At 47.8% G+C, this 25588-nt stretch overlaps 1 protein-coding gene across 6 annotated transcripts in view; it reads left to right on the forward strand.

Moving 5' to 3' along the window:
• sema4gb (sema domain, immunoglobulin domain (Ig), transmembrane domain (TM) and short cytoplasmic domain, (semaphorin) 4Gb) overlaps positions 1-25588 on the forward strand; it is a 112892-nt gene that overhangs the window by 64804 nt on the left and 22500 nt on the right. For all 6 annotated transcript variants that reach the window (XR_013548296.1, XR_013548295.1, XM_078413386.1 and 3 more), the window contains exons 9-14: positions 11997-12172; positions 18333-18477; positions 20018-20240; positions 20910-21025; positions 22288-22448; positions 24666-24727. Coding sequence is in view for 4 of the 6 variants with exons in the window: in XM_078413386.1 (XP_078269512.1) it covers positions 11997-12172; positions 18333-18477; positions 20018-20240; positions 20910-21025; positions 22288-22448; positions 24666-24727 (883 nt within the window). In the remaining 2 variants the exon portion in view is untranslated. The remainder of the gene's footprint in view (positions 1-11996; positions 12173-18332; positions 18478-20017; positions 20241-20909; positions 21026-22287; positions 22449-24665; positions 24728-25588) is intronic.

Consider the following 25588-nt stretch of genomic DNA (forward strand, 5'->3'; position numbering starts at 1 on the left):
GCAAGGTTAAAGCTGAAGTGGTGCCAGTCTATTCAGTGAGAAGGCACTAAGGGTGATGGGCACACCTCTATGAACAGACGAGGGGAAAAAAAATGTTTTGATACAAAATGGCGGCACGGTGGCGCAGCGGTAGATTGGCTGCCTTACAGCGAATGCAGCACAGGAGACCCAGGTTCAATCCCGACTACGGGTGCTGTCTGTACGGAGTTTGTACGTTCTCCCCGTGACCTGCGTGGGTTTTCTCCGAGAGGTTTCCTCCCACACTCCAAAGACTTACAGGTTTGTAGGTAAATTGACTTGGTAAATGTATTAAAATAAATTGTCCCTAGTGGGTATAGGATAGTGTTAATATGCGGGGATCGCTGGTTGGTGCGGACCCGGTGGGCCGAAAGGGCCTATTTTCGTGCTGTATCTCTAAACTAAAAGTGCTGGAGTAACTCAGCTGGACAGTCGCATCTCTGGAGGACGTGGATAGGTGACGTTTCGGGTCGGGACCCATCATCAGGCTGAAGAAAGATCCTGCTGAGTTACTCCAGCTCTTTTTGTGATATCTTTTTGTAAACCAGCATCTGCAGTTCTTTGTTTCTCCAAATAATTTGCTTCGGCGATTTCTGATACTTCCAACAACGGCATTGGTACAGTTGTGTAATGTGGGCTTCAAAGGGAAAGTCATGCAAGGTCCTCTATTGACATACCCCTCCCACAGCTGAATCATTCCAATGTTCCATCTGGGTGAAGATACAGCCTTAGAATGAACAAGAGAGAATGACAGATGGTTTTTGACATTGCAATAACTTGTTTTGTATTAACTTCAAGGAAAACACAAAAAATTCCAGTGAAATAGGCTGTTAAACATGACCTTTAATCCACAATACTCAAGGACTTGTGACGATCATCATGACTCGTGTTAAATGATAACTTGCCAGCAAGACTTTGTGCGTAGGAAGGAACTGCAAATGTTGGTTTACACCGAAAATAGGCACAAATTGTTAGTGTAACTCAACGGGGCAGGCAGCATCTCTGGACTGAAGAAATGGGTGACGTTTCGGGTCGAGACCCTTCTCTCGACCCGAAACGCCGCCCATTCCTTCTCTCCAGAGATGCTGCCTGTCCCATTGGGTCAATCCAGCATTTCGTGTCTGTCTAGACCAATCAGCTGATTATTGAGTTTGGATGGGGAAAGGCAAGGATTCATGAACCCCTCTTTATCGACGGGTCTGTGGCGGAGTAAGTCAAAAACTTCAAACTCCTACGTGCCAATTGACCGAGGCAGACTTATTGAGATGTTAAATTTGCTAATCGTACTTATTTTTGCTAACACTATTTGGCTCCAAGCTTTGGGACCTCAGGTTGAGCTTGTATAAAAAACTGGTTTGACTACACTTCGAGCGTTGTGGACTGTTCTGGTCACCACAATGCAGGAAAGATGACGTAGTAATAGAGAGATTTTCCACGATGTTGCCTGCAATGGGGGCCTGTAGTTATAAGTAAAGATTAATTAGGCTATGTTAATTCCCAGGGGAACGCAGAGGGAAGCCCTTATAGGGGAGGGCAGCAGGGCAGGGTCGGACTGTGTGGTGTGTGCGTATATGCACATGTGTGTGCGTGTGCATGTGATGTGTGTGCAGTGTGTGTGTAATGTGTGTTTTATATGTGTGTGTGTAATGTGTGTTTAATATGCGTGTGTGTAATATGTGTGCATATGTAATGTGTGTGTGCATTCATGTGTGCGTGTACGCGTGTAATGTATGTGATGTGTGTGTACGTGATATGTGCGCGCGTGTGTGTACACATATTCTTCCCAGAGCTGTATTATTCTTATTTTCCATCTGAGTGAAGAGAAAGGCTTTGCTTTAACAAGAGTGGATTGTTTTTTTTTTACATTGCAGTAACTCGATTTGTATTAATCTGAAAGAGAAATGCTTTGTGCATGTCTCTGCACACACTGGGTTCATGAAGAACTTGATCTTTGATCATCTTGGACCTCGTTCCCATCAGACCAAACCTCTCTCTTGTACCTGGTGTGTAACAGCCACTCGACATTGTAGGAATTCACCGGCACGCCTCTCCTACTCCTCAAATCGCTGCAGTGGAAGCCAGCCTCCCCCACCCACCCCCCCCCCCCCCCCCCTTCCCCAGGGAATGGCCAGGATCAAGTTGTCCAATTAATCTGGCCTTTCCCCGTAACCTTGCAAATCTTTCCCTCCTCAAATATCCCCTTGTCCCCAGAGTTGCTGCTGCAGCTACTTCCAGCCCTGTTTCAGGAAGTACATTTTGTCGCAGAGCAAGCTCGCTGGTGTTAATGAGATTTGCTTCGTAACCCCTCTGGCCTTTTTGCCAATTATCTTAATTGTCGTATAATGGCATGGCAGGGAATTCAGAGCTGCATCAATGCAGCTAAAGATCGAACAGTGTGCCTCAAAGTGCGGACAAATCAGCGTACCACTCTCACCTCCTGTGTTTATGAGTTTAGTTTAGTTGAGGAAGGAACTGCAGGTGCTGGTTTACACTGACGTCAGGCTGTTGTTTATAGACTACAGCTCGGCATTCAACACCATCATCCTCTCCAAGCTGGTTACCAAGCTCACGGAGCTGGAACTCTGCGCATCTCTCTGCAACTGGATCCTCGACTTCCTCATCCACAGTCTGTTCGAATTGGCAGAAACACTTCTTCCTCATTAACAATCAGTGTGGGAGCACGTCAAGGCTGCGTGCTCAGCCCTCTGCTCTCCTCACTGTATACTCGTGACTGTGTAGCCAGACACAGTGCGAACTCCATCTTCAAGTATAGAAGTGAGATCGACCCATTGACCAAATAGTGCCAGCACAACAACCCGGCTCTCAATATCAGTAGAACCAATGAACTGATTGTGGACTTTGGAAGAGGAAGGATGAGGACCCACAATCCTGTTTATATCAATGGGACAATGGTGGAGAGAGTCAAAAACGTCAAATTCCTGGGCATGCATATTTCCGAAGATCTTTCCTGTATCCAGCACACTGATGCAATTATAAATAAAGCACATCAACGCCTCTACTTCCTGAGAAGATTACGGAGATTCGGTATGTCAGAGAGGATTCTCTTGTTCTATGTTTCAATGTTCTATCTGGGACATATGACAATAAAACACTCCTGACTCTTGAAGATAGGCACAAAATGCTGGAGTAATTCAGTGGGTCAGGCAGCATCTCTGGAAAAAAGGAATAGGTGACGTTTCAGGTCGAGACCCTTCTTCAGACTGAAGAGATTTCTCCAGAGGTGCTGCCTAATCTGCTGAGTTACTCCAGCCTTTTGTGTCTAATTATAGTTTAGTTTTAGTTTATTGTCACGTGTACTGATGTTCAGTGAAAAGCTTTTGTTGTGTGCTAACCAGTCAGTGGAAAGATAATACATGTTTATAATCAAGCCGTCCACAGGGTGCGGATACATGATAAAGGGGAATAACAGTTAGAGCATGATAATGTCCAGTAAAGTCTGATTTAAAATAATCAGCGGGTTTCCAATGAGGTACAGTAGATGGTAGCTCAGGACCGCTCTCGAGTTGTTGATAGAATGGCTCAGTTGCCTGATAAGGTAGGTGGGATCGACTGACTAAAGGCCTGCGATGACCAGTCTTAGAGGTGAGAGGAGGCAGCTTCATGCAGAACCTAAACTCCAGGCACAGAATGGACCATCTGGACGTCCTATAGGAGACACAAAGAAACTGCAGATGCTGGAATTTAGGAATGCTGATGCTGGAATACACTGGAATTTAGAAGGATGAGAGGAGATCTTATCGAAACGTATAAGATTATTAAGGGGTTGGACACGTTAGAGGCAGGAAACATGTTCCCAATGTTGGGGGAGTCCAGAACAAGGGGCCACAGTTTAAGAATAAGGGGTAGGCCATTTAGAACTGAGACGAGGAAAAACTTTTTCAGTCAGAGAGTTGTGAATCTGTGGAATTCTCTGCCTCAGAAGGCAGTGGAGGCCAATTCTCTGAATGCATTCAAGAGAGAGCTGGATAGAGCTCTTAAGGATAGCGGAGTCAGGGGGTATGGGGAGAAGGCAGGAACGGGGTACTGATTGAGAATGATCAGCCATGATCACATTGAATGGCGGTGCTGGCTCGAAGGGCCGAATGGCCTCCTCCTGCACCTATTGTCTATTGTCTATTGAATCTTGAGCTATGAGTGTAGGGTCTGACTCTGCGGGTCTCTGGCGCTGCAAGGCAGCAACTCTACCGCTGGACCACTCCATCATCTCCAGCACTTGGGTTGCACTAGGGGCTTCTTTTGTACCCGGGTCTCACTCACTCCGGGTCTCACGCACTCCTGGTCTAGGGCATCCCTTGGGAATTCCCTCTGGGACACCATCTCCGGGTGACTTTTCCTGGGTTATCAGATGAGGCCTCGGAACGGATTCACCTGTGATTCACACAACTCCATTTCCAGGAGCGCCGGGACTGTTTTTCTGGAAGTGCTGCGTAGGAAGGAACTGCAGGTGCTGGTTTACACCGAAGCCGGATACAAAATGCTGGAGTAACTCAGCGGGGCAGGCAGCATCTCTGGAGAAAAGGAATAGGTGACATTTCGGGTCGAGACTGAAGCGTCTGAAGAATGGTCTTGACCCGAAACATCACCTGTTCCTTTTCCGGGAATGCTGTAGTGTTCCCTGATGATGGTGAGCAGTGAGTTTAATCGGCAAAGCCCTATGGTGGATGAGGCAGACACAAATGAAAGCCTGTCTCCTTGATACTGACTCTGCTGTGAGTCAGCAGAGGTGAAATCACCCTGTTGGAGATTTGCCATCAGGAAGAGTGCTCAAGATAATTGGTTCACTGGCGGGCAACAATGGCATTCCTTCAAGTGTGGCGACATGCTGCCTCTCTGCAGCAAGTTACCCAATCCAGCAAATCCAAAGGCTAATGTTCATTGTAGGAACAAAGAACTGCAGATGCTGTTAGCACACAGAAGGACACAAAGTGCTGGAGTAACTCAGTGGGTCAGGCAGTACTCTGGAGAATATGGATAGGTGATGTTTCGGGTCGAGACCCTTCTTCAGTGATTGTTGGGGTGGGGGAAGGTATAAAGAAACCTTGAAGAGGGGAGATGCAGGAAAAAGCAAGGCAGGTCATAGATGATCGCAGGGGGGGAGGGGGGGGGGGGTATTGATGGGCAGATAGTTGGAACAAAGGCCAGAGATAAGAACAGATGGTGTGAGACAGGATTGAAGAGTTGCAAATTGTGAAGCTAGAGGGAGGAAAGTAGTGGAGATGGGGGGAGGGTGGGAAGAAATAGGTTGGAGTCCAGCTGGGGCAAAGGGGAGGAGAGGGGAAGGAGGTGGGGAATAAAAGGGGGAGGTGTGGTGGAGATGGATGGGGTGCACTGGGTCAGATTTTAGTTTTAGAGATACAGCATGGAAACAGGTCCTTTAGCCCACCGAGTCCACGCCGACCATCGATCGCCCATTCACACTAGTTCTATGTTATCCCACGTTTTGCATCCACTCCCTAAACACAAGGAGCAATTTGCAGAGGGAAATTAACCTACAAACCCACACATATTTGGAGTGTGGGAGGAAACCGGAGCTCCCGGAGAAAACCCACGCCGGTCACTGGGTGAATGTACAAACTCTGTACAGACAGCATCTGAGGTCAGGATCAATCCCGGGTCTCTGGCGCTGCAAGGCAGCAACTCTACCGCTGGACCTCTCCGTCATCTCCAGCACTTGAGTTGCACTAGGGGCTTCTTTTGCACTAATATTACAGCTAATAATTTATCGAATTAAAAAATGATATTATTACATATTAATCTATTATCTGTGTGCACTGCAATCATGGGCCTGTAAAGCTGCTGGATGTAAGAATCTCATTGTTCTGTTTCACTTGACTGTTCATATCAGCCATGTTCTGTCCTCTAGTCTCGGGAGCAGGGATTGAACTCACAACCTTCTGACAGTGCCGAGAGTGATACCATTGGAATCATAGAAACATAGAAAATAGGTGCAGGAGCAGGCCATTCGGCCCTTTGAGCCAGCACCGCCGTTCAATATGATCATGGTTGATCATCCAGAATCAGTACCCCGTTCCTGCTTTCTCTCCATATCCTTTGATTCCATTAGCCCTAGGAGTTATATCTAACTCTCTCTTGAAAACATCCAGTGAATTGGCCTCCACTGCCTTCTGTGGCAGATTCATAACTCTCCAGATTCATAACTCTCTGGCTGAAAAGCTTTTTCCTCATATCAGTCCTAAATGGCCTACCCCTTATTTTTGAACTGTGACCCCTGGTTCTGGACTCCCCCAATATGGGAAACATTTTTTCTGCATCTAGCCTGTCCAATCCTTTAAGAATTGTATATGTTTTTATAAGATCCCCTCTCATCCTTCCAAATTCCAGTGAATATAAGCCCGGTCGATCCATTCTTTCATCATATGTCAGTCCCGCCATCCCAGGAATCACAGCCAACACCTACCGATTCTTGCCTGCCAACCTCCTGAGGAGCTTTTATAATTTTAAAGGGATTTTGGATCATTTTAGCTGTTCATCAAAGAAGCAGCAGATGGATTTTAATTTGGATGACTGTCTTGTGTGGATAGTGAATGAGCTCCAGTAACAATGCTGCCATGGAAAAAGGGTTGGTGTTGATTACTGAGCATCATTAATGCAAGGAATCCAGCCTGCTTGAAGCAATTATCATGTAGGTGCCAGCAATCTTGTGCATGCAGAAACAAGGAACTGCAAATGATGATTAGAGTCATAGTCATACAGTGTGAGTAACTGGGCCTTCATCCCAACTTACCCACACTGACCAACAAGTCCCGTCTACACTAGTCCGACCTTGCCTGCGCTTGGCCAATATCCCTTCAAACCTTTCCTATCCATGTACCGGTCTAATTGTTTCTTAAACGTTGCAATAGTCACCACCTCAGCTACCTCCTCTGACATGCACCCACCATCCTTTGTGCGAAAAAGTTACCCCTCAGATTCCTATTAAATCTTTTCCCCTTCACCTTTAACCTATGTCCTCTGGCCCTCGATTTCCCTGCCCTGGGCAAGAAACTCTGTGCATCTACCCGATCTATTCCTCTCATGATTTTATACACCTCTAATACACAAAAAGACACATAGTGCTGGAGTAACACACTGGATCAGGCTGCATCCCTGGAGAACGTGGATAGATGACATTTCGGGTCGGGCCCCTTCTTCAGATCTTTTTAAGTGAGAGGAGTCAAAGGGGAAGAGTGAGGGCGGGTTCTGCCGGGCGGAGGAGAGTGTTAGTAGAAAATGATTGGTACTCTGTTGGAGGTTGAAACGGAGGGCTCTGAGACCTTCCTGGTGGGAGTCAATAGACAATAGGTGCAGGAGAAGGCCATTCGGCCCTTCGAGCCAGCACCGCCATTCAATGTGATCATGGCTGATCATCCACAATCAGTACCCCTTTCCTGCCCTCTCCCCATACCCCCTGACTCCGCTGTCACTAAGAGCTCTATTTAACTCTCTCTTGAAAGCATCCAGAGAATTGGCCCCCACTGCCTTCTGAGGCAGAGAATTCCACAAATTTACAACTCTCTGAGTGAAAATGTTTTTCCTCATCTCCGTTCTAAATGGCCTACCCCTTAAACTATGGCCCCTGGTGCTGGACTCCCCCAACATTGGGAACATGTTTCTTGCCTCTAGCACGTCTACAGAACTCACTCGTTTTAGACTTTACTTTAGAAATATAGTGCGGGAAGAGGCCCTTTGAGTCCTTGCCAACCAGCGATCACCCTGTACACTAACACTATCTTACACACAGTAGGGACAATTTTTACTGTAGCCAATTAACCTACAAACCTGTACGTCTTTGGAGTGTGGGAGGAAACCGGAGCACCCGGGGAAAATACACGCGTTCACAGGGAGAACGTGCAAACTCCGTACAGACATCACCCATAGTCAGGATCTAACCCGGGTCTCTGGCGCTGTGAGGCAGCAACTCTACCGTTGCGCTGCCATGCAGCCCCCACAGTTCTATGCAATCCAATTTTCTCATCCACTCCCGACACACTAGGGGCAATTTACAGAGGGGAAGTTAACGTACAAACCCGCACATCTTTGGGATGTGGGAGGAATGTGAAGCACCCGCGGGAAACCCGCGTGGTCACAGGGAGAACGTGCAAACTCCATACGGACAGCAGCTCCACCAGCTGTGTCACCGTGAGCTGTGAAGCGTGCTAGATCATTCTGGAGTGCATTTGAATGTCAGCTTGACGTATTTGTACCCCTGATTTTGCAATGACCATGTTTATTTTTTTTACAGCCGCTGTATTTAATTACCTGCATTAACATTCCTCAGCAGGGGTGTCGCGATTTCAATTCCAGTCTCTGGATCAATAGTCCAAACCTCCAGAGACCCATCTAGCAACTTAATCAGATGGGGCATATTTTGGACAGTTATAATAATAATTATAATAATTATAATAAATTTTATTTGTCATGTGTAGGTTGGCACAGGGTCAACGGTACAATGAAATGTATTTGACAAGACAACGGGTCACCTCAGCAGTAATATTCCAAGGATAAATAAGATTTTAAAAATAACATTAGTAAGGTAAAAAGACAACATTAAAAATAGGTAAAAAGACAACATTAAAAATAGGTAAACAGACAATATTAAAAATAATCAACATATATGATTTGAAATGTGTTTTTGAGTTCAGAAGCCTGATGGCCTGATGGTAGAAACTGTTCTTAAGTCTGGTGGTACGCGCAGCCATACTCCTGTATTGTCTGCCTGACGGTAACAAGGAGAACAGCCTGTGTGCTTGGGTGGTTGTGGTCCTTAATGATGCTGCGTGCCTTCCGCAGGCACCGCCGGTAGAAAATGTCCTGAGTGGCCGGGAGACAGTTGCCAGTGATGTGCTGTGCCGTCTTCACCGCTCTCTGTAGTGATTTGTGGCTGTGGGCAGAACAGTTCCCGTACCAGACTGTAACGCAACCCGTCAGCAGGCTCTCGATGGTGCATCTGTAGACGTTTGTGAGGATGCTGGCGTTCATGCCAAACTTCCTCAGTCTTCTCAGGAAAAAGAGCCGCTGGTGGGCCTTCTTTGTTATTGTGTCCGTGTGCAGTGTCCCAGTTCCTCCTAAACCCATGATTTCTCACATCAAGGGCACTAAGAGCAGGTGCTCCATGAACTGCCCATGCCCAATGACTCAATGACCGTTCCAAGGGATAAGCCATCTTGATATTCATATATTTCTCATCACTAGGAAGGTGGTACAGTGGTGCAGCTGGTAGAGCTGCTGCCTCACAGCGCCAGGGACCCAGGTTCCATCCTGACCTCGGGTGCTGCCTGTGTGTAGTTTGCACATTTAGTTTAATTTAGTTTAGTTTAGAGATACAGCACGGAAACAGGCCCTTCGGCCCACCAAGTCCGCACCGATCAGCAATCCCCGCACACTAACACTATCCTGCACACGCTAACACTATTCTACAACACTAGGGACAATTTACAATTTTTCCGAAGCCAATTAACCTATAAACCTGTGCGTTTTTGGACACATCGCAAACCCACAGCGGTCGAGTTGCTGCCTTACAGCGCCAGAGACCCGACTTGGATCCTGACTGCTTTGCTGTCTGTACTGTCTGTATGGGGTTTGTATGTTCTCCCTGTTACCACATTGCTTTTCTCCGGGTGCTCTGGTTTTCTCCCACACTCCAAATATGTACAGGTTTGTGGGTTAATTGGCTTCGGTAAAAATTGTAAATTGTCCCTGGTGTGTGGGATAATGCTAGTGTACGGTGATCGATGGTTGGCGCGGGCTCGGGCTCGGTAGGCTGATGGGCCTCTTTCCACGCTATATCTCTAAACTAAACCAAACAATGCTACTTGTAACACGTCAGAATCAACTGCAGACTGCGTTAAATATTTGTGCTTCTCAGATTTCTCAAAACGACGAGCCTAGACAAATGCCCCATTGTTGTAGTGCCACATCTGATGTTTTACATTCTTGATTTTTTTTATCTTAATAAATGAAAATACTCATTTCATTTCAAGTCACCAAGAATTCATAGCAAAGGGGTAGAGTCATAAAGTCACTGTGGAAACAGGCTCTTCGGTCCAACTTGCCCATGCCGGCCAACATGTCCCATCCACACTCATCCCACCTGCCTGCTTTGGCCCATATCCCTCTAAACCTGTCCTATCCATATCTAAATGTTTCTTAAATGTTGCAATAGTCCCTGCCTTAAGTACCTCCTCCAGCAGCTCATTCCATACACCCACCACCCTTTTGTGCAGAAAAAGTTACCCCTCAGGTTCCTATTAAATCTTTACCCCCCTCACCTGAAACCTACGTTCTCTGGCTCTCGATTTCAAAACTACGAGTCTAAACAAAATGCTCCATTGTTTTGGTGCCACACCTGATCTTTTACATTCTTGATTTTTTTTTAACTTAACAAATGAAAATACTAATTTGATTTCAAGTCACCAAGTATTCTTAACAAAGGGGTGAAGCATGGAGTCATACAGTGTGGAAACAGGCCCAACTTGCCCACATCCACCAACATGCCCCACCTACACTAGTCCCACCTGCCTGTGTCTGGCCCATATTCCTCTAAACCTGTCCTATCCATGAACCTGTCCAAATATTTCTTCAACATTGTGATAGTACCTGCCTCAACTACCTCCTCCGGCAGCTCGTTCCATACACCTAGCACCCTTTTTGTAAAATAGTTACCCTTCAGGTTCTTATTAATTCTTTCCCCCCCCCTCTCCTTAAGGATAGCAAACAACACAACGATATGATCATTTAACTCTATAAGTTTAGGTAAGAACCCCCACATCATTGTTTTCTCCTTCCTCTCTTTCCTGTGGATTCACTCCTATCCTATTGTGCACCCATTCCTCCCACTATCCTGCCCCCTTCCCCATCCTTGTCCCCTTCCACCTATATCCTTTCCTCCAGTGTTACTCTTAATTTCCTCTTTCACTCTCCTTATCTGACACACTGTCTCCTTGACTCCTTTTTGTTCCCTTCTGTCACCCTTTTGTCTCCTTTTCACCTCCAGCCTTTCATCTTTAGTCTGAAGAAGGGTCTTGACCTAGATCCATGTTATCACAGGATGCTGCCCGACCTGCTGAGTTACTCCAGCACGTTGTGCCCTTTTTTTTGCATTAACTAACATCTGCAGTTCTTTGTTTCTACATCTCTAGCCTTAGTCCACCCATTTGCCAATCAAACCCACCTCACCCCCTTATCCACCCAACACTTGTGCGGGCAGGAACTGCAGATGCTGGTTTAAACCGAAGAGAGACACAAAAAGCTGGAGTAACTCAGCGGGACAGGCAGCATCTCTGGAGATAAGGAATGGGTGACGGTTCGGGTTGAGCCTGAAGAAGGGTCTCGACCCAAAACGTCACCCATTCCTTCTCTCCAGAGATGCTGCCTGTCCTGCTGAGTTACTCCAGCTTTTTGTGTCCCTCCACCCATCACTTGCCAGGCTTTGTCCCGCTCCTACCTCCTTTCCAGCTTTCTCCCCCCCAAGACTATTAGTCTGAAGAAGGGTCCCAACCCAGAACATCACCTATCCATCTCCAGTGATGCTGCCTGACCCACTGAGTCACTCTAGCACCTTTTATTCTTTAGTTTAGTTAAAGTGTGGAAACAGGCCCTTCGTCCCACCGAGTCCATGCCAACCAGCGATCGTCCATATGCTCGTTCTATCTGAAACACTTTACAGAAGACAATTAACCTATAATCTTCAGCATGTGGGAGGAAACTGGACTCCTAGAGAAAACCCACGCGATTACAGGGGGAACGTACAAACCCTGTACAGACAGCACCCGTAGTCAGGATTGAACCAAGATCCCTGGCGCTGTAAGACAGCAACTGTACCGCTGCGCCAAAGTGCCACCTCTGTGGCTAGCTGGAAGGCAAGCAAGGTTAATGGTTACCTGTCTGTGACTGTAGCTAGCGACACTAAATGCGTACAGATTTATTCTCAATATATCATTGATATCATTGTGCCGCAGAGCGACGAGGGAGGAACGAGAACGCTGCAGAGGAAGTGGACATCTTTCCTGAAGTCCCGCATTGTGTGCTCCATCCCAGAGTATGACTTCCACTTCAACATCTTGAAGAGTATCTTTGTGTTTAACCAAAAGACCTGGCAGAACACCGTCATTTACGGAGTGTTTGGATCGCAGTGGTAAGTACAAAAGGTGTCCTCCTACTGTCATCATCGTAAACAATGGAAGAGTGGCACTGTGGCGCAGCAGTAGAGTTGCTGCCTCGTAGCGCCAGAGACCCGGGATCGATTCTGACTACAGGTGCTGTCTGTACGGAGTTTGTACGTTCTCCCCGTGACTGTGTGAGTTTCCCCCAGGTTTCCTCCTGCACTCCTATAGGTGTGCAGGTTTGTAGGTTAATTGGCTTCTGTAAAAATTGTGAATTGTCCCTAGTACGAAGGGTAGTGCCAGTGTACAGGGTGATCGCTGGATGTGTGATGCGGCTGCGTGAGCTGCCAAGTGTCCTACACAGATACATAGACAATAGGTGCAGGAGGAGGCCATTCAGCCCATCGAGCCAGCACCACCATTGAATGTGATCATGGCTGATCTTCCACAATCAGTACCCCATTCCTGCCTTCTCCCCAAATCCCTTGAATCCGCTAGCCCTCAGAGCTCTATCTAACTCTCATTTGAATGCATCCAGTGTATCTGCCTCCACTGCCTTCTGAGGCAGAGAATTCCACAAATTCACAACTCTCTATGTGAAAAAGTTTTTCCTCATCTCAGTTCTAAATGGCCAACCCTTTATTCTTAAACTGTGGCCCCTGGTTCTGGACTCCCCCAACATCTGGAACATGTTTCTTGCATCTATCGTGTCCAATCCCTTCATAATTTTATATGTTTCTATAAGATCCTCTCTCATCCTTCTAAATTCCAGTGAGCCCTCCAGGCCCAACTTGCCCTCTCCGACCAACATGCCCCATCTACACCAGTTCCACCAGCCAGTGTTTGGCCCATATACCTCTAAACCTGTCCTATCCACGTACCTGTCCAAATGTTTGTTAAACGTTTATCAACTACCTCCTCTAGCAGCTTGTTCCATACACCAACCACCCTTTGTGTAAAAATGTTACCTCTCAGCTTCCTTTGAAATCTTTCCCCCCTCGCCTTAAATGTTCGGCACGGACACTGTGGGCTGAAGGGCCTGCTCCTATCTTGCATCACGTGAGGTGAAGAGACAAAGCAAATGTTTATTTCTCTCAGAGAAACCTTGGAAATGTCTATCTCAAAGGGAGGGTGGACGCTGATACTGGATTATTTTCTTGGACGGAGGTAGACAGATAAGATCAGGGCAGCACGGTGGCACAGTGGTAGAGCTATTTCCTTACTGTGCCAGAGACCCGGGTTCGTTCCTGACTACGGATGCTGTCTCTACGGAGTTTGTACGTTCTCCCTGTGACCGCGTGGGTTTTTATTTCGGGAGCTCCGATTTTCTCCCACGTTCCAAGGACGTGCAGGTTTGTAGATTAATTGGCTTCGGTAAAATTGTAAATTGTCCCCAGTGTGTAGGAAAGTGCTAGTGTACAGGGTGACCGCTAGTTGGCGTGGGCTCGATGGGCCGAAGGGACTGTTTTAAAGTCTAAAATAAAGTCAATTGGTGAGCAAGGGTGTGAGAGGTTGATGTGGGCAGTTGAGAATGTCGTGTTGAAGATACAACAAGAAGATCAGTCAAGATATTAGTAACTTGTGGACGTGCTCAAGGAACTTTTCAGATGGAAAAGGTGCAGAGACGATCTTGCCAGGACTGAAGGACCTGAACTCTAAGGAGAGGTTGCGCAGGCTAGGACTTTGTTACTTTGGAGCGCAGGAGGCTGAGGGGTGATCTTATGGAGAGGTGTGTTAAAATCATGAGGGAATTAGACAGGGTGAATGCACAGTCTTTTACCTAGGGTGGGGGAATCAAGCCCAGACGACACAGGTTTCATTTGAGAGGGTAAAGATTAATAGGAGCCCGAGGGGCAACTTTTTTACTCAGAGGTTAGTGGGTCTATGGAACAGGCTGCCAGAGGAGGTAGTTGAGGCAGATACTATAACAACATTTAAAAGACATTTGGGCAGATAAGTGGATACGGTTTAGAAGGATATGGGCCAAATGCGAGCAAATACAGAATACAGAATACCTTTATTGTCATTCGATACCGAACGAAAATCATTTGCCAGCAGTCACAGAGCAAAAAAAAGAACACAAGACACACAACCCCAACACAAACATCCATCACAGTGACTCCAAACACCCCCTCACTGTGATGGAAGATACTATGGAAGATTTCCCCCACCCCACCCCACCCCACCACCCCCCACACCCCCCACACGTGACAAATAGGACTGGCTTGAATGGGGCATCTTGGTCGGCATGGACGAGTTGGGTCGAAGGGCCTGTTTCCGTGCTGTATGACTCTCTGTGACTCTCTGTGACTCTCTGTGACTCTCTGTGACTCTCTGTGACTCTCTGTGACTCTCTCTGTGACTCTCTCTGTGACTCTCTCTGTGACTCTCTCTGTGACTCTCTCTGTGACTCTCTCTGTGACTCTCTCTGTGACTCTCTGTGACTCTCTCTCTGTGACTCTCTGTGGCTCGCTCTCAGTTTGTTTGTTGGGCAGCAAGTCTAATCAATGGAAAGGCCCAATTAGTGACTGCTCATTACAGAGAACTCACAGGACGACAGTGAATAATCATCACTTCATTATGTATTCTGTCTGCATTCTAAGAAGAGGCAGCAAGATTATGTTGATGGATGAATTGCTGCGGCTAAATTTAATGTGAACTAAAAGCATTCAGTTACGCATGTAATTCTAGTCAAAGGACAGCACAACAACGAGAGCATGTTTGCACTTTGATGATAATTAGAGCAAAATCATGTCATACAGTCAAACAGTGTGGAAACAGGCCCTGCGGCCCATTTTACCCACACCGACCAACAGGTCCCATTCTACATGTATCCCACTTGCTTGCACTTGGCCCATCTATACAATAACACTCTCGTTTGTTTGTTTGTTTGTTCCTGAACTACAGCCAAAATGGTGCACGATAACGTGACAATTTAAGGCCCGCCTTACTCACCGTCGTGCCTTTAGTGCTAATGGAAGAAGTTTCATTGAAATTGGTGTTATATTTTAAAAGTTATTCACATTTTAAAGTTTAAATCTATCTCCTAGGGAGGAGGGAGGGAGGGGGGGGTGGAGGGAGGGAGGGGGGGTGGAGGGAGGGAGGGGAGGATAAGGGGGTTGGGGGGGATGGAGTGGGGGGAGAGGAAGGGGGGAGGGGGAGGGAGGGGGGGGATGGAGGAGGGGGAGAGGGGAGAGGGGAGGAGAGGGTGCTGCACCAATGCAGGAGAGGTTTGGGCCCAACGGGTCCACCTGGTCTAGTATACCTCTAAACCTGTCCTATCCATGTACCTGTCCAAATGTTTCTTAAAACATTGCAATAGTACCTTCCTCAACTACCTTCTCAGGCACCTTATTCCATACACCCACCACACTTTGTGTAAAAAGTTGCCCATTGGATTCCTATTAAATCTTTTCCCCCTCATCTTAAAATGCTGGGGGGAAAAAATAACTGTAAATGTGATCAGTTATCATATAAAAAAGTCTTTCATTTATATATAGTGCCATTCAGAACCTTGCTGGTTCGATTCTGACTACGGGTGCTGTCCGTATGGACGATATACATTCCCCTGTGACTGCGGGGGTTTTCTCCGGGTGCACCGGTTTCTTCCCACACTCCAAAGACGTGCAGGTTTGTAGGTTAATTGGCTTCTTGGCTTCAGTAAAATTGTAAATTGTCCCGAGTGTGTAGGGTGGTGCCAGTATACAGGGTGACCACTGGTTGGCAAGGGCTCGGCGGGCTGAAGGGCCTGTTTCCACACTGTATCTCTAAAGTCTAACCTCCAGTCGAACATCCTGCTTGATTTGTTCAAGTGAAAGAAATCTTGTGTTTGAAAATATTGCAACTGCACTTTTGCAGTGTCATTCACAGCCTGGGAATAGTTAGGGAGTTGATAGATTTTTGGATATTAGTTTTGTTTAGTTTTAGTTTGGAGATTTACAACATGGAAATAAGTCCTTCGACCCACCCGAGTCCATGCCGAACCTTCGATCACCCGTTCACAATAGTTTTATGTTATCCCACTTTCCCATCAACTCCCTCAGCACTTGGGGCAATTTACAGAGGCCAATTAACCTACGGACCCGCATGTCTTTGGATGTGGGAGGAAACCTGAGCACCTGGAGGAAACCCACGCAGTTACAAGGAGAAAGTGCAAACGCCACACAGACAGCACCTGAGAACAGGATGGAACCCGAGTCTCTGGCGATCTAGTACTATACTCAATGTCCTTTCCGATGGAGCCAAGCATCTCATCCCCTTCCTCACACCGTCACTGTGACACAGTGGCGCAGCTGGTAGAGCCACTGCCCCTCAGCGCTAGAGACACGGGTTCGATCCTGACCTCAGGTGCTGTCTGAGTGTGGAGTTTGCACGCTCTCTCTGTGACCGCATGGGTTTCCCCCTGGATGTCCCGGTTTTCTCCCAAAGACGTGCGGGTTTATAGGTTAATTGCCCCCAGTGTGTGTACGGAGTGCATGAGAAAGTGGGACAAACATAGACCAGTGTGAAGGGATGATCGATGGTCGGCACGGACTCGCTGGGCCGAAGGGCCTATCCCCAAGCTGTACCCCTAAACTAAACCAAACCTGCCCAGATATCCTGGGGATAATGTATGGGATCTGATACTTGGTTGGTGAGAGGGCATCACGTCCAAAGAGCTGTGTGCCGTATCAAAGACTAATCCACCAGAAAATCCGTCATCCTCACACTGCTGACAGACATTTTAATAATATCTTTCACATCGTTGGCGTGACTGATCAAACAGTGGAAAAGGGCTTGCGATTCACATCTGCGTAATCACTCTCTGCGGCCCTCCTGGGTCAGAGTTTCCACACGCTTACATCCACATGACCTGCTGCTAACTGCAGGCAGCACTGGACCCGAGTCCAGTGGAATAATCGTTGCTTAGAAATGAAGCAAACGTCAGAGCAAAGTATTGCAAGTTCAGTTGACCTCGCGCGAGCCAGTTTATTTCATCAGGACATCATCTTTCGGGAAGAGGTTTAGTTTAAACCGAGCACCGCTCTGATCAGGGGCACAGTTGGAAGCAGTGAGCCATTATGATTCACCGTTGCCATGGAGACGGATTCTTACAGGACATCAACCCAAGCGACATTTCTCTCTGCACTTCACGCTCATAGATACGACCTGCCCTGGTAATGGCCTTAAGGGAACTGCTCGCCATGATGGCCCCCACCTTTATAGGACTTCACTTACGCAGTACTTGGAGTGTTGTGTGCAGTTCTGGTCGCCCCCGTTACAGGAAGGCTGCGGGAAGCTTTGGAAAAGGGCTGAGAGGAACAGATTGATGCCTGGGTTAGGCTGTATTAGATAACAGAGACAGACTTAAATTGTTTTCTCTGGAACGCAGGAGGTCGCAGGGAGACCTGATAGAAGTATATAAAATTATAAGAGGCATATAGAGGTATGTAAGAGGCATATAGATAGGGTAGACAGTCAGAATATTTTTCTCAAAATGGAAAAATCAAATACTAGAGGGCACGGCGTTAAAGGTGAGAGCGGCAAAGTTTAAAGGAGAAATGCGGGGCACGTTTTATTACACAGAGGGTGGTGGGTGCCTGCAACGCACTGCCGGGGGGGGGGGGGGGGTGGTTGTGGTTGAAGCGAACACGTTAGTGGCCTTTATAAGATTTTTGAACAGGCACATGGGTGTGTAGGGAATGGAAGGATATGGATTATGTGCAGGTAGATATGAGATGGATATGGATTATATGCAGGTAGATATGAGATGGATATGGATTATGTGCAGGTAGATATGAGATGGATATGGATTATGTGCAGGTAGATATGAGATGGATATGGATTATGTGCAGGTAGATATGAGATGGATATGGATTATGTGCAGGTACATATGAGATGGTCTTGGCATCATGTTTGGCATGTTAAAGCCTCTTCAGCACCACTGTCGTATCTACCTCCACCATGAACCACTGCCAGTGGCATCCGCTGTAAAACACATCTCCTTTAAACTTTGTCCTCTCTCACTTTAAGGCTATGCCCTCTAGTCTTTGACAATTCCCATCCAGGTGGAAATGGTTCTGACTGCCTGCCCTCTCAAGGGTCTCGACCCGAAGGGTCTCCCATTCCTTCTCTCCAGAGATGCTGCTGAGTTGCTCCGGCATTTTGTGTCTGCCCTATCTAACGTTTGACTGATTCTTCTCAATACCAAAGGCAAAACATACAAGTATCTGCTGTCTGCCAGTACAACATCGCTGACATCCGAAAGGCGTTTGAAGGGTCGTACAAGGAAGACCAGGAGTCTGCCCGCTGGCGGGCAAGGTACACGGGCGCGATTCCAACGCCGCGCCCAGGATCGGTAAGACCCTTCAATAGGTAAACGTGACTATTCCACGTCTATGTTTTTGTCCCTGAGCCCAGGCAGCACCATCTACACAACGCGCTGACAAGACTTGCCCGGGCTTTACCAACTGCTCCTCCCAAACCTGCAGCCTTTGCCCCAAGTTAGGCTACAGTCCCGATTCTCCAGCCTACCTCATTGCGGACATTGGAATTTATCTCTGGAACCGTTACGCTACAATGATGTGAACTCTTGGTATCCACCTTTTCGTTCCACTTGTTGTTAAGGCTCATGTTTGGTATTTTCTGATTTAATCAGATAGCCCACAAACAAAACCTTTTCATTGTACCTGAACTATTCCCTGCAATTTGAACCATCCTCTCATCAGTTGGAGAGTGGTCCTGACCTCCCATCTACCTCATTGGAGATCTTTCAACTATTTTTAACCGGACCCTATCAGACTATATCTTACACAAAATGTCATACCCTTTATCCTCCATCTGTACACTGTGGACGGCTTGATTATAATCATCTACAGGCTTTTCGTTGAATGGATAACACGCAACAAAAAGCTTTTCACTACCTCGGCACACATGATGATAATAAACTAAATTTAAAAATAAACCTCAGTAGATGTGTGGCACAGTGGCACAGCTGGTAGAGCTGCTGCCTTACAGCGCCAGAGAATTGCGTTCGATCCTGACCTCCGGTGCTGTCTGTACGGAGTTTGCATGTTCTCCCTGTGACCGCGTGGGTTTTCTCCGGGCGCTCCGGTCCTCGGCCCCTCTGCAATCAGCCTGAAGATGGGTCCCGACCTGAAACGTCACCTATCCATGTTCTCCAGGGATGCTGCCTGACATGCTGACTTACTCCAGCACTTTGTGTCTTCCCTTCATAAATGTAGGCTTTGTATATCGTTCCTTGTGAGGGGCGCAACAATGGCACAGCAGCAGATTTGCTGCCTTACAGCACCGTGAGACCTGGGTTTGATTCCGACTATAGGTGCTTGCTGTCTGTATGGAGCCTGCACATTTTCTCCCTGTCACCGCATAGGTTTTTTCTGGGTGCTCCGGTTTCCTCCCACACTCCAAAGACGTGTGCGTTTGTAGGTTAATTGGCCTCTGTAAAGTTACCCCTAATGTCTGGTTAGTGGATGAGAAAGTGGGATAACATAGAACTGGTTTGATAGGGTGATCGCAAGACATACAGGTTTGTAGGTAAATTGGCTTCGGTAAAATTATAAATTGTCCCTAGTGTGTGTAGGATTGTGCGTGTGTGCGGGGATCGCTGGTTGGCTCTGACTCAGTGGGCCGAAGGGCCTGCTTCCACGCTGCATCTCTAAAGTAAAGTCCAAAGAACCACCATCCAGGGAGGGAGGGAGGGAGGGAGGGAGGGAGGGAGGGAGGGAGGGAGGGAGGGAGGGAGGGAGGGAGGGAGGGAGGGAGGGAGGGAGGGAGGGAGGGAGGGAGAGAGAGAGAGAGAGAGAGAGAGCCAGAGTGGTTGGCAGACAGTGGTCTATTGTCCACTGACTTGTTTTCTCCTGCTGTGTGTGTGGCAGTGCATCACGGATGTGTTCAAGAAAGCGGGTGTCAAGACGTCCCGTGATCTGCCAGACACCGTGCTGGAATTTGTGAAGAAACACACGCTGATGGACGAAGAGGTCAGACCCGTGGGCGGCCGACCGCTCGTTATCAAGAAGCTCGTGAACTACACAAAGATGGTGGTGGACACAGTCTTGGGTCTGGACGAGCAAGAATACAGCGTGATGTTCATCGGAACAGGTGGGTGTTGTGACAGGAGCCACGGTCTGTAGTTCATGAGGTCATAAGTCACAGGTATACATGGGGCGGCACAGTGGCGCAGCGGTAGAGTTGCTGACGTACAGCGCCTGAGACCCGGGTTCGATCCTGACCACGGGTGCTGTCTGTACGGAGTTTGCACCGCTGCACCACTGTGCCGCCCTTCCATTGCTTTCAATACTAAAAGTAGGAGCACACCATTTGTACTTGCCGCTGCGGTACAAACACTCCGTGAAAGATGGTCTCCTGCTAGGTCTCTTGGTTCAACACAAAGATACTCTTCGAGATGTTAAAATGGAAATCAGACAGAAATGAAACACACAATGCGAGTCTTTAAAAAATATAATGGGTTCGACCCTGACTACGGGTGCTGTCCCTGCGGAGTTTATACTTACTCCCTGTGACCGCGTGGGTTTCCTCCCACACTCCAAAGACGTGCAGGTTTGCAGATTAATTGGCTTCTGCAAATTGTCCCTTGTGTGTAGGATGGTGCTAGTGTACGCGGTGATCACTGGTTGTGTTCTATTATTCAGGATCAGTGTGCCTTGATCAGTCTGCTGTTTCATCTGCTCTGTGGTGCATTTGTTCCAAGCGTGTTACTTCGTTGAACAGAATTGTCTCTTGACGCGGCCGATGCCTCTTGTTTTAAAGCTGACGGTTGGATCCACAAAGTCGTGCGTGTCGGGGCAAGGTCTCACGTCATCGAGGAGATGCAGATCTACAAGGAGCCGCAGCCTGTGGAGAGTCTGGTGTTAGTCGGCGACCAGGTACGGCCACACCGTATTAGCCGTGCCAACCTGTGAGTGGATTACCGGGCAGAACTGCAGCGGCACGGTGGCACAGCAGTACAGTTGTTCCCTTACAGCTCCAGAGACCCGGGTTCGATCCTGACGACAGATGTTCAAAAGTTCATAAGTTGTAGGAGCAGAATTAGGCCACTCGGCCTATCAAGTCTACTCTGCCATTCAATCATGGCTGATCTATCTTTTCCTCTCAACCCCATTCTCCCGCCTTCTCCCCATACTGTAACCCCTGACACCCGCGCTAATTAAGAATCTATCAATCTCTGCCTTAAAAATACCAAATGATTTGGCCTCTACAGCCGTCTGTGACAACGAATTGCATAGATTCACCACCCTCTGACTAAAGAAATTCCTCCCTTTCTCCTTTCTAAAGGTACGTCTTTTTATTCTGAGGTTATGGCCTCTGGTCCTAGACTCTGCCACTTGTGGAAACATTCCACTTCCACTCGATCCAGGACTTTCATTAATCAGTGCTGTCTGTGCGGGATTTGTACGTTCTCCCTGTGCCCACGTGGATTTTCTCCAGTTTCCTCCCACACTCCAAAGATGTACAGGGTTGTACGTTAATTGGCTTGGTAAAATTGTAAATTGTTCTTAGTGCGTGTTGGATGGTGTTAGTGTGCGGGGATCGCTGGTCGGTGAAGGACTTGGTGGGCTGAAGGGCCTGTTTCCGCATTGTATCTCTAAATTAAATTAAACTAAACTGCATGTTTAAACTATACAGTCAATCTTGGGAGGGTGAAGAATGGAGTGAATCTTGGTGGAACTCGGTAACAATTACCCAATACAATCTTACCCAATATTGAAAGGCCTGGATAGAGTGGATTTAGATTTTTTAGATTTAGAGATACAGCGCGGAAACAGGCCCTTCGGCCCATCGAGACCGCGCCACCCAGCGATCCCCGCACATTAACACTATCCTACACACACAATTTTTACATTTTACCCAGCCAATTAACCCACAAACCTGTACGTCTTTGGAGTGTGGGAGGAAACCGAAGATCTCGGAGAAAACCCACGCAGGTCACGGGGAGAACGTACAAACTCCGTACAGACGGCACCCGTAATCGGGATCGAACCTGAGTCTCCGGCGCTGCATTCGCTGTAAGGCAGCAACTCTACCGCTGCGCCACCATGCCAGGAAGGTCCAGAGGGCACAGCCTCGGGGTCAAAGTACGCTGTGTGTGAAACGTTGGTCTAACATTGCGGGTGTTTTGCTGATGTAGTTACAGAGGACGCTGATTGTGGGGGCATGGAGCGGGATGATACAAGTCGCCGTGTCGAGCTGCCACAAATACCACAGCTGTTTGGATTGCATTATGGGTCGAGACCCTTACTGCGGTTGGGACGGAAAGAATTGCCAGGACGTTCAGCTGCAGAAGGACAGGTACTACCACCACCTCACGTAACATCGAGTCACCGCGTGGAAACAGCCCCAACCCCCCAACTAGGGTTGCCAAATGTCCCGTATTAGCCGGGACATCCCGTATTTTGGGCTAAATTAGCTTGACTCTATGGGACCGCCCTTGTCCCGTATTAGGCCCGGGGGGCGCTGTAGGCCTGGACGCTGTAGTAGGAAAAAAACTGCAGATTAAAATCTGTTGGTTAACCTGCTGGTTAAAATCTGTGCCTTCCTTCCAGACAGTGTAGGTGCGGAGGCCTGGACGCCACCTAACGGAAGTTGCGTGGCCCGGCCCGGGCAGCCGCCATTGGTGGAGCGGGAGCACGTGGCCGCTGGGTGGGTGAGGTCACGTGGAGCGCAGGGCGGTGACGTCACCTTGTCCCGTATTTGGGAGTGCTGTAGTTGGCACCCCTACCCCCAACTTGCTTCCATGTTTGATAGACTTGGCTGGTCCTTACATCCTTCCTTCTCCTCAACTTGACCTGTGTATAAACCCCAGTTTTACATCACGGTTACTCTATTGGGTGAAAATGATAGCTGGCGTGGCCCGCAGAATAACATTTTCACCTCTCCCGTCTGTGCAATTTAACACTGACAGGAACAGGTGTCAAATATTATTAAACAGGTCCATCCTGTATTACAGTAGCACTCAGCAATGAGGCCACAGTGCTTTTACAAAGCCCTGCTGTGTTTACAAGCAGGAGTGCAAGGAGAAGTTGTTTTGCAAGATTTTCTTGTGGGGCAGCCTAGCTGATGCTCGCACTGATACAGTGACCAGCCACACGCACACTGGAGCAACAGCGTCTCATATCGCTTTAGATAGACACAAAACGCTGGGGTTACTCAGCAGGTCAGGCAGCATCTCTGGAGAAAAGAATGGGTGATGTTTTGAGTCGGAGCCCTTCTTCAGGCCCTCATTTTTCTCCAGAGATGCTGCCTGACCCGCCGAGTCACACCAGCACTTTGTGTCTATCTTGGGTATAAACTAGGTATAAACCGGTATCAACTAGCATCTGCAGTCCCCCCATCTTGCTTAGCTTACAACCCAATGGTATGACCATTGAATCCTCCAATTTCAATGAATACCCCCCCCGTTATGGTGAAGTGCTTTCCGCTGTCGTTTGTCTCCATCTTTGCCCAATTCTTTGCTTCCTTTCCCTCTGCTACAGATGATGCTCCTTCACTCTTAACCGAATCCAAGGTCATTCTAAGCCGAGTTTCACTTGCCTTGTTGCCGTGATTTGACTTGACCCTCCACAACAAGCACTTAATTGATGCTGCGTGTTTTTAAAAATATAGATATATGTACACAAACGGACGGAGCACAGCCCACAAACTGGTTTGGTAAACTGCTGTGTTTATTTAGGAACCACGGTGGTTCCCCTCTTTGACTTGTTCCAGGAAGAGAAGAAGCAAAATAAATACTGTAAACCAGTCACTGAAAGCTATGACGTGAATCAAAGCAGCACGCACAGGAATAGGCCTTTTAGGCCGCAGTGTCTCTGCCGAACATGATGCCAAGACCAACTCTTATCTGGCTGCACATGATCCATATCCCTCCATTCTCCACATCTCCATGAGACTATCCAAACGTCTCTTAAATACTGCCATTGTATTTGCCTCCACCGCGGGTGCTGTCTGCCAATCATCCCACAAATCTGCACGTCCTGGAAAGAAACCGGAGCACCCTTAGAAACATAGAAACATAGAGAAGAAAAACATCGAGACTCTTACACACCTTACAGCACCAGAGATCCAGGTGTTGTCTGTGTGGAGTTTGTATGTTCTCCGCGTGACCTGCGTGGGTTTTCTCCGAGATCCTCCCACTCCAAAGACGTACAGGTTTGTAGGTTAATTGGCTTGGTATAAATTATAGTGTGTGTGTGTAGGACAGTGCTAGTGTGCGGGGATCGCTGGTTGGTGCGGACCCGGTGGGCCAAAGGGCCTGTTTCCGCGCTGTATCATTAAACTAAACTAAACGAAACACCTGGAAAACACCCACAAGTTCACAGGGAGAACGTACAAACTCCGTACAGGCAGCACCCATGGTCAGGGTCAAACCCGGGTCTTTGGCGCTGTAAGGCAGCAACTCTACACCACCGTGCCACCGTGCCGCACCAAATTCTCCGCCAAGCTTTTTCTGCTGCCTGTGGACATCCAGTCCCTTGCACTTTTGTTTCAAATTTGTTTTCTCTGTTGTAGAACGGGGCTGATTCAAGACATTGTGAACGGGAGCAGAGGGTGTTTGAAGAGCAAGGCTTATGGTATGTAGCTGTTTGCTTTCACGTACGTGCTCATAATCCTCACTGTTGATCGTAGTATGTTGGATGTGGGAACTCACAGAGTCATAGAGAGCCACACAGTGTGGAAACAGTCCCCTTCGCCCAACATGCCCACACTGACCAACATATCCCATCTACACTAGTCCCACCTGCCTGCATTTGGCCCTTATCACTCTAAACCTATCCTATCCATGTACCTGTCTAAATGCTTGTTAAACGCTGTGATAGTCCCTGCTTGAACTAACATTCATTCCATACACCCACCACCCTTTGTATAAAAAAGTTACCCCTCAGGTTATGATTAAATCTTCTTGGTTTTGGATACATGCTAACCAGTCACAGTGGAAAGGCTATACATGATTACAATCAAGCCGTCCACAGTGTACACATACATGATAAAGGGAATAACGTTTAGTGCAAGATAAAGTCCATTAAAGTCCTACTAAAGATAGTCCAAGGGTCTCCAATGAGGTAGATGATGGCTCAGGACTGCTCTCTAGTAGTTGGTAGGAAGGTTCAGTTGCCTGATAAAGAGCTGGAAGGAAACTGTCCTTGAATCTGGAGGTGTAAGTTTTCACACCTCTGTCCCTCTTGCCTGATGGGAGAAGAGGGAGTGCCGGTCCTTGATTATGCTGGTGGTCTCACACTCAGGGGCAGCACCTAAGCGGGTGGCTTAAGGCCTGCAGTGGTATCCCAAGCAAGAAGTGAAGTCTCCACCTTTGCCCAATTCTTTGCTTCCTTTCCCTCTGCCAAGCAAGGAGTGAATCCGATCACGCAATCAGGCAGGGGGGAAATCACTGCAGCGGGAAGTCGAAAATAGCAATTACATCAGATGGTTAGTTA

Source organism: Rhinoraja longicauda, chromosome 16 (genome assembly GCF_053455715.1).
Source record: "Rhinoraja longicauda isolate Sanriku21f chromosome 16, sRhiLon1.1, whole genome shotgun sequence".
Lineage (NCBI taxonomy): Eukaryota > Metazoa > Chordata > Chondrichthyes > Rajiformes > Arhynchobatidae > Rhinoraja > Rhinoraja longicauda.